At 50.9% G+C, this 7,836-nt stretch overlaps 1 protein-coding gene across 6 annotated transcripts in view; it reads right to left on the bottom strand.

Annotated features, from left to right (window-relative positions):
* Arrb1 (arrestin beta 1) overlaps window positions 1-7,836 on the bottom strand; it is a 74,120-nt gene that overhangs the window by 9,286 nt on the left and 56,998 nt on the right. For 4 of the 6 annotated variants that reach the window (XM_031387499.1, XM_031387500.1, XM_031387497.1 and 1 more), the window contains 6 exons: window positions 6,201-6,336; window positions 4,909-4,993; window positions 4,454-4,526; window positions 2,600-2,737; window positions 1,314-1,397; window positions 341-364 (listed from right to left, as the gene is read on the bottom strand). In XM_031387499.1, coding sequence (XP_031243359.1) covers window positions 341-364; window positions 1,314-1,397; window positions 2,600-2,737; window positions 4,454-4,526; window positions 4,909-4,993; window positions 6,201-6,336 — 540 coding nt within the window. The remainder of the gene's footprint in view (window positions 1-340; window positions 365-1,313; window positions 1,398-2,599; window positions 2,738-4,453; window positions 4,527-4,908; window positions 4,994-6,200; window positions 6,337-7,836) is intronic. The other 2 variants (XM_031387503.1, XM_031387498.1) reach the window with 1 other exon arrangement.

Below are 7,836 nucleotides of genomic sequence, written 5' to 3'. Positions count from 1 at the left end.
TCTCTGCCCCCCACCTCTCAGTGGAGTAGAGGTTTGAAATGCATCTCTTGGACATCCTAGGACTCGGGTCAGTAATTCAGATGGCCCTCCTAGGGGCTACTGCCCATATCGCTGTTGTCTCCAAAGGTCCTGTCACTTGAGTGGGCAGTCGAGGTGTTCTGCTAGAAGCCATATCTCCCTGGTCTGTCTTGGCACAATTCTGGTTGCAGCACATGCCCAGCCTGCAATCTGAGATAACCCTAGATCCTTCCCTCTTGGTACCCTATGGTTCTGATCAGCTGGCTCTGTGACCCCAGGACCTCCAGGAAGGATGATGCCCAGGACAAAGGAGGGGCTTTACCTGGATGCAAGGTCTCCCAACAGGCTGAGTGGGCCAGAGGAGGCAGAAGTGGTCAGGACAGAGTGCAGAGTGGGAAAAAAGAGAAAGGACATTCATTCACTGCTCTGTTGTCCCACCAAAGGACACACTCCCAACCCCTGGGCAGCTGACATCTCTTCTAGGGCACTGAGGGATGGACTTGCAAAGCCCCTGAACCCCAGGATCTTCATCTGTAAAAACTAATCTCCCTGTTCCCAGACTAGTTAATAACAGAACGAAGACTTTGAGGGTCACTAGGATATGAGTAGACTGTGGGTCCTGCAAAGTCACAGAACACAAGATTGGCCACAGGTTTAGAAACATTCTGTTATATAAAATCAGTATTAACCCTGCCAGCTGCAGAGACAATATTCTTTGTTCAACTGAGACGGTCCAGGCTGACCTCAAACTCGCTATGCTGCCAAGAATGGCCTTGAATGTCCCTTCTGCTTCTCCCTCCCTCCCAAGGGCTATGACTGCAGGGGTGTGCACCATCCTTGGCTTGGAGGCATTGCCCTAACAAATGCTACTTAGTCCTTCAGGAGAACTATTTAGGCTTCATTTTCCCCATCTATAAAGCAGGATAATTAACCAGTTAGGAACTCCCCAATTCAGCTTTGGGTTTTTCAGTCTCCAAGAGCAGTGTGTGTGCACTGTGTCCTGAGGTGTGAGGAAGTCCGTGTAGCTCCTGAGAGTAAGAATACCCAGTCTGAGGACACCCAGATTCATATAGGCTGTACCCAGTCCTCGGAGCCAGACCTGGGCCTAGGCTAAAGAGGAGGAGAGAGGGCTAGAGATGGAAGAGAGGAGGAGCCCCAGCCAGTGGAGGAGAAGAGGAATCAGAGGAGGGATGAGAAAAGCGAGTCCTCAAGTCTCGCCTCCTCCATGGGAAGATGCAACTAAAGGCCAGGCAAACAGGCAGGATGGGCAGGGGTTCTGGGGTGGCTGGACTTACCCGCCTCTGGACACCACCAGCTTCACTTTGACTTTGTAGGAAACGATGATGCCCAGGATTTCACGGTTGGCACCTTCCCGCAACCTGCAGGGAGACAGGGAAGCTGGTCCTTGAGGCTCCTTGGTGAGTGGGATGTGGTAGTCATTGGAGTGTGATGGGAGGCACCACTGTCCGTCCATCTCCTGAGCCACCAGGTCCAACAGAGGTAGGAAAGGGAGCTGTGCCCAGTGCACTGGAACTTGTAGGCCTGAGTTCTGTTTGTGTCTCTCTTTGTGGTAGAAGAGATTAAACCCAGAGCCTCATGCATGATGGGCAAGTACTCTACCACTGAGCCATGGCCCCAGTTCCTTGGGTTCCACATCTATCTATGAGATGACCTTATTCTGTAGCCCTAATGGGCTCTCCTCCCTGCCGCGCCAGTGCCACACAGTGCAGTGAGAACCAGCCCTAACCACCCCTCCACCACTTACGTCTCTCACACTGTTTATGCTCAGTAACCCATAAGCAGAAAGAGCCACATTGAGAGCTGAGAAGCCAAGGGTAGCTGGGAGTCAGGGTAGCCCAGGAAGGCTGTGCTGAAGAGATGCTACCTCGAGGGGGTGGGAGGGGTTGGGGGGGCGTTGAGGGCAGGTCAGCTATAAGTCAGGGTAAAAGGGGGACAAAGAGCTTGTTGGTAAATGGGAGGCCTATGAGGGGTGATAATGGGATGGTCTAGCCTGAGCCAAGTCTAAGCGAGGGGGTGTTGGTCTCAGAATCAACAGACAAAGACCAAATCGCTCGCAGAAAGCCAGATAACATCAGAGGGAATGAGAGCTCTCCCCACCACCCACACACAACTGTCTAAACTCTTCTAGGGTAGAACAAACCTGAAAGTTCATAAAGATGCTCGTGAACCAAACGTGGAAGGGCCCCTTTATCTATCTACCCAGCTCCCCACCTCTTCCCCAGCCTCTCCAAGGCCACATTTATCTCTAGAAGCAATTCTCTCCCCTCCAACCTTGACAGCATCAGAGACACATCCAGTCTGTATTCAGGACTTTGGGCTAAGAGTTGCCAATTCTCGCAAAAAGCTTTTCCAGTTGTGTCCCCCAGAGCCAAATGATGGGACCTGGTAGTCTTTGACTGAGCAGGTAGGAGTAAGGAGAGAGCCTCCCTGGCTAGCCACACTGCAGGGGACTAGCCCTAGTCAAGACTTGGAAAAGAGCCTAAAGCTCACAGGGGTGGGCCAAGAGGTGGGGTCATTGTGGAGAGGGCACTGGGGCTGGGATTTAGAGGCAGGCTCTCACAGAGTGCTGGAAGCCAGATTTGTGTCTTCGTGCTTGAGCTTCCCGTCGAGAGCAAGTCCCCGCTTCTCTCGGTTGTTGGCCAGGAAGGGAGTCAGTGTGTAGACCTTGCAGAATGTTGAGCTGGGTGCCACATTGTCACTGGGAAGTAGAGAGGCAGCATGAAGATGGCCCTTATCACAGCCAGTCCTAACCCAGTCAAGACCTCTGACTGGCCCTGTTCCACAACTCCCTCTGCCAGCAACTCCTCTCTCCCAGACGCAGGCAACCACTTGGGCCAAGCCAGGCTCTAGTGGGAAGCCCACTGCCATCGGAAAGAGGAACACCATACACAAGTAGGACTAATCCTAAACTAGGCATGGCCATGAGGCACATTTAAATAGCACATTTAAAAAAAAGATTTATTTATTTTATGTATATTAGTACACCGTCGCTGTCTTCAGACACACCAGAAGAGGGCATCGGACCCCATTACAGATGGTTGTTAACCACCATGTGCTTGCTGGGAATTGAACTCAAGACCTGGAAGAACAGTCAGTGCTTTTTTTTTTTTTTAATTTATTTATTTGTTTTTTTTCGAGACAGGGTTTCTCTGTATAGCCTTGGCTGTCCTGGAACTCACTCTGCTGTAGACCAGGCTGGCCTCGAACTCTGATATCTGCCTCCCTCTGCCTCCCAAGTGCTAGGATTAAAGGAATGCACCACCACTCCCCGACTGCAGTCAGTGCTCTTAACCACTGAGCCATCTCTCCAGCCTACACATTTATTTTTAGTATTTATTTAATGATTGGGTTTTTATTTTTGTGTGTGTGCACATGTGTCCATGACTGTCCATGCACCACATGTATGCACGTGCCCTCAGAGGCCAGAAGAGCATATCATATCCCCTAGAACTAGAATTACAAGCTGTTGTGAGCAGCCTGATGTGGGTACTGGAAAATGAACCCTGGTCCTTTGGAAGAACACCAAGTGCTCTTAACTGCTCAGCCATCTCTCCAGCCCACATTTATGTTCAAAAGTATCACTGCATACAAGCCATGAGTGAGTGTCTGGAAGCCCCCAGCTAGGTTCTACCATTGAAACTTTACTGCTGCAATGCATATCTATCAGTCGTGCACAGGAACCTCTGTTGTTCACTTTGGCCTGCTGCTGTTTTATCCCCCGCCCCCCTTTACAAAGATGAGACAGATGCGTGCACCTGACACTGGGGCAGCCATGGAGTAAGACTCAGATTTGCCTCTTGAAGGAAGCGGAGCCAGCCACATCTCAGCCTCAAGCCCAACCCCATGGGAAAAAAAGCCATGCTCCCTGGAAGCCCAGACTGTAGATGCAAGTATGGGACAGAATATGTCCCATTCTACTCAGGGTAAAATGCTATTCTAGCTCTGGGTCATCTCAATGTACCCCTGACACTCACCAGAAATTTATGCCTCGTGGCTGTGGGTTTTATTCCTAATCAACAGTGAATTTGAGAATATCCAATAATGCAAGAATATTTGGCTTAATAATAACGGCTCCATCTCTAGAATATTAGAAACCACGTCAAACTGGCTGGTGTGGTTGCTCACACCTATAATGTCAGCACTTGGAAGGCTCAAGTAGAAGGATGGCCCTGATTCCAAGCAAGTTTGGGCTACATAGTGAGTTTCAGGCCAGCCTGACCTCAAAGTGAAACCTGGACTCAAAGACCAAAACAGGGGCCAGTGAGGCCACTCAGCACATAAAGGTGCATGTCACCTGAGTTCTAACCTAGGACATCTCTCTTCAGGTTGAGAAGAGATGCCTGGGCCTGGACTCAGAGCTTCCCTTTCTCAGGTCTAGTCCTACCCATGCAAAGTTGGCTTCAAACACACTTACTCAGCTTCCTCCATGGCCACTGGGCACTTGTACTGAGCTGTGTTGAAGAGACAGATGTCTGCATACTGGCGCACTGTAGAGAGAGGGGGTGGGGGAGGTGGGCACATGAGTCAGGGGGTACTTCTCAAGATCTACCTCAAGCTCCCTGTGGAAGGTATGCTTGCCTTAGATTGAGACAATGGTCAGCATTTACCAGAGGCCATCACCCAGACTACACCCAAACAGAACCCCCCCCCAACAAAGCCCAGCCCCTTCCATGACCAAGTCTTTCCACCCAGAACAGCCTATGAAGGGGTATGCAAAGCAGTAAACCCATTGTCCTGACACACCAGCTTTGAAGCCACTATAGGCTGTTGGCAGACCCAAGCTTCAGAAGCTACTAATGGTAGTGTCTCGGGCTTTTAAAAAAGGCCACGCCTGCAGCTATCCCAGCCCTCGGAAGGATCCCCAGCTACCCGAGATCTTGATCTTCTTCACAGTCTTGTTGGTGTTGTTGGTGACGTGGACATTGACACTGATGGGCTCTCCATGGTAATAGATCTGTGAGACAAACGACAGGAGAGCGTGGGCAGGAACACTAAACTCTGACCCTAGCTCATCCGACACTAAACTCTGCCCCTAGCTCATCAGCCACTTCCCACTGAGATGAAGGTGTCAAAAAATTATCAAGTATATGGACCTTCAGTACCTCTGTGGAACCTTTCAAAAATGTCTGTATTAGAAGATGACATTCCTGGACTCGGGGGACTGCTTTGTCAGTAAAGTACTTGTGTTACAAACACGAGGACCTGAGTTTGATCTCCAGCCATATAAAAATGCTGAGTGCTTGTAATCTCAGCACTTGGGAGGCAGAGACAAGAGGATCCCTGAGGCTTAATGCCCAGAGTCTAGCCTGGTTAGTAAGCTCCAGACCAATGAATGACAGACTGCCTCAAAGGAGGTGGATGGCGTTCCTGAGAATGACACCTCCAAGGCTGTCCTCCAGGTACACACACACACACACACACACACACACACACACACACGCACGCACACGCACACACACACACATGTACACACATACGAAAAAGAAGCTGACATCCTTGGCTCCAGTCCCATTCTGACCACTAGCTAAGACAACAATAATAGCAATGATGGTGGCAACCAATGCCTGACCTTGGACAGGTTATATGAGACTCTGTTTCTCCTTTATTCTATGTGCAGACTTGGACAGAGCAAAGTCTCAAGTCCCTGGGGCCTCTGATGGTCTGGGTTCACAGACACATTAAACTCTGGATGACTCAGAGGAAGAGAGGAAAGGCTAACCATCTACTGTAGGACCTTCTCGGAATTCTCAGGGAAGGGCCTCCACCACCTTGTCCAGGCCCTTGCCTTTAGCTACCTCAAGAAGGAGGGGCACACCCCCATCCCAGTCAGCTGGCTTAGAGTCACCTGACCTCAAGAGTTTTTCACCTTCTAGCTCATGGATAAGAGGGTAACGGTAAGGAGTCCCTGGGTTCTATTCCCCATCACTACCCTGCTCATGGGCTGGGCTTCCCCTCCCCCCCCCAGCCCTGGTCTGAAGCAGGCAATTATCAGAGTGTGAGGAATAGTCCACTCTTCCATTGCTCCATCCCATAAGTGCACATGCCCACCTCTGCCAGTCCTTTGGACCCCAACAGGATTCCCCAAACCCTCAAGGGCAGTCAGAAGACACTGGGATCTGAGGGGTAGCAGAGCTGGGGACAATGGGATCTGGGCATCTTACCTCCTTATCCAGAGATGCCTCAAGGTGCAGGGGCTTGTCCGACATAAGGAACTGTCTGGTGGTCTCAGCCGTGGGCTGAGGGCCAGGCCTCTCAGGGGCATACTGAACCTTCCGGATGACTAGCCGCACAGAATTCCTAAGGAAAATGTATGGGGAGAAAGACAGACAGAGTCACCAGCCTCTACTCTCTTCTCTGCAATACCTAGACCCCTCTCCTGCTCAAGAGGCTACTGTAGCTCCCCATGGCCTGCCAATCACAGAGGTTAGCCTGGAGGGTTTGTCACCACGTGACTCAGCCCCAGCCCCCTCAATTCTGTCCCTGAGCCATCAGACCGCAGCACTTCATTTGGGTCTGTGTGTTCCAGTCCCCAGCATAATGGTAAGAAAAGGAGTATTTTTTACTTTGTGTTCCCTATGTCTCCTGCTAGTGTAAGCCACTGGAGGATGGGAACTTCTTCCTAGCTGGGTCACTCCCATAGTCTCAGCACGTGGGTCAGTACCTACTGCCTGGCACCTGCTAAGTGGAAACATGCAGAACTGACAGGCCCTCATGGAGGTAGGGGCATCATTATGGGATGTCGATCCAGCCAAGAGGTACAGGACAGTGAAGAGGTGACTCAGTGACACCAACAAATGAGAGGGGTTCAGTGGAGGTCACAGGGCTTAGGGTAGAAGCAAGGCTGGACTGAGCTGGCAAGTTACCTCATGACCTGAGGAAATTACCTCCCTGTGCCTCAGTTTCCTCATTTCTGAAACAGTGACAACAGCACTTAGCCCTTAGGACCCCTGGGAAGGTTAAACCACATCTGTCCATTACTGTGAACATGACCAGAACAAGCCTTTGAGAACCGACAGCTATTGTATCATTCTGACTAGTGAATCTTGGGAGTAGACTTCAGATGCCCCACTGGAAGAGGATGAGGGTGGTGACTCTCAGTGTTTCCTGCTGTTCATTATTCTGCTCAAGATCCCTCTCATAGTCCATAATGCCACTAGGTCCCCTTCATCTCAGATCTTAACGGCAAAGTTGGGACCAACACAAGAGACTGGAGTCTTTTGTTTTGATTTGCTTTTGTTTTTTTCGAGACAGGGTTTCTCTGTGTAGCCTTGGCTGTCCTGGAACTCACTCTGTAGACCAGGCTGGCCTCAAACTCAGAAATCCACCTGTCTCTGCCTCCCAAGTGCTGGGATTAAAGGCATGCACTATTATCTCCCCCATACAGGAACAACCAACCATGCAGCAGATGAAAATGCATGTGATACTCCTAGTGGCCACCAGGTGGCAAACTCATCCCTAAAAGAAGCTGGTGGACACCCCTCAGCAGGCTGATCTAGGAACCAAACATAGGATGCAGGGGCATCAGAGCCAGGTGAAGGCCAGGAGGCAGGAGGTCCTGAACCCCAGGAACCCCAGGAAGGGCATCCCTGAAAAGTCAGGACCAGCTTTGTCCCTCCCCCTGGCCCTGTCCTCTCCCTCCTTGGCCCTGTCTGCCAAGCACTGTGGGAAAATGTCAGCTCTCTGAGCCACACTGGGGCCCCTCTAAGTTTACTTTCCTCCACTTCTGACTTCTAGACCCTTCTCACAGCAAAGCCCCTCCTCATCACTGCTCTTTGGACTCCCCTTGTTGTCCTCCCT

The sequence above is a fragment of the Mastomys coucha genome, unplaced genomic scaffold (assembly GCF_008632895.1).
Source record: "Mastomys coucha isolate ucsf_1 unplaced genomic scaffold, UCSF_Mcou_1 pScaffold21, whole genome shotgun sequence".
Classification (NCBI taxonomy): domain Eukaryota; kingdom Metazoa; phylum Chordata; class Mammalia; order Rodentia; family Muridae; genus Mastomys; species Mastomys coucha.
This window is presented reverse-complemented; position numbering and strand designations above follow the sequence as displayed.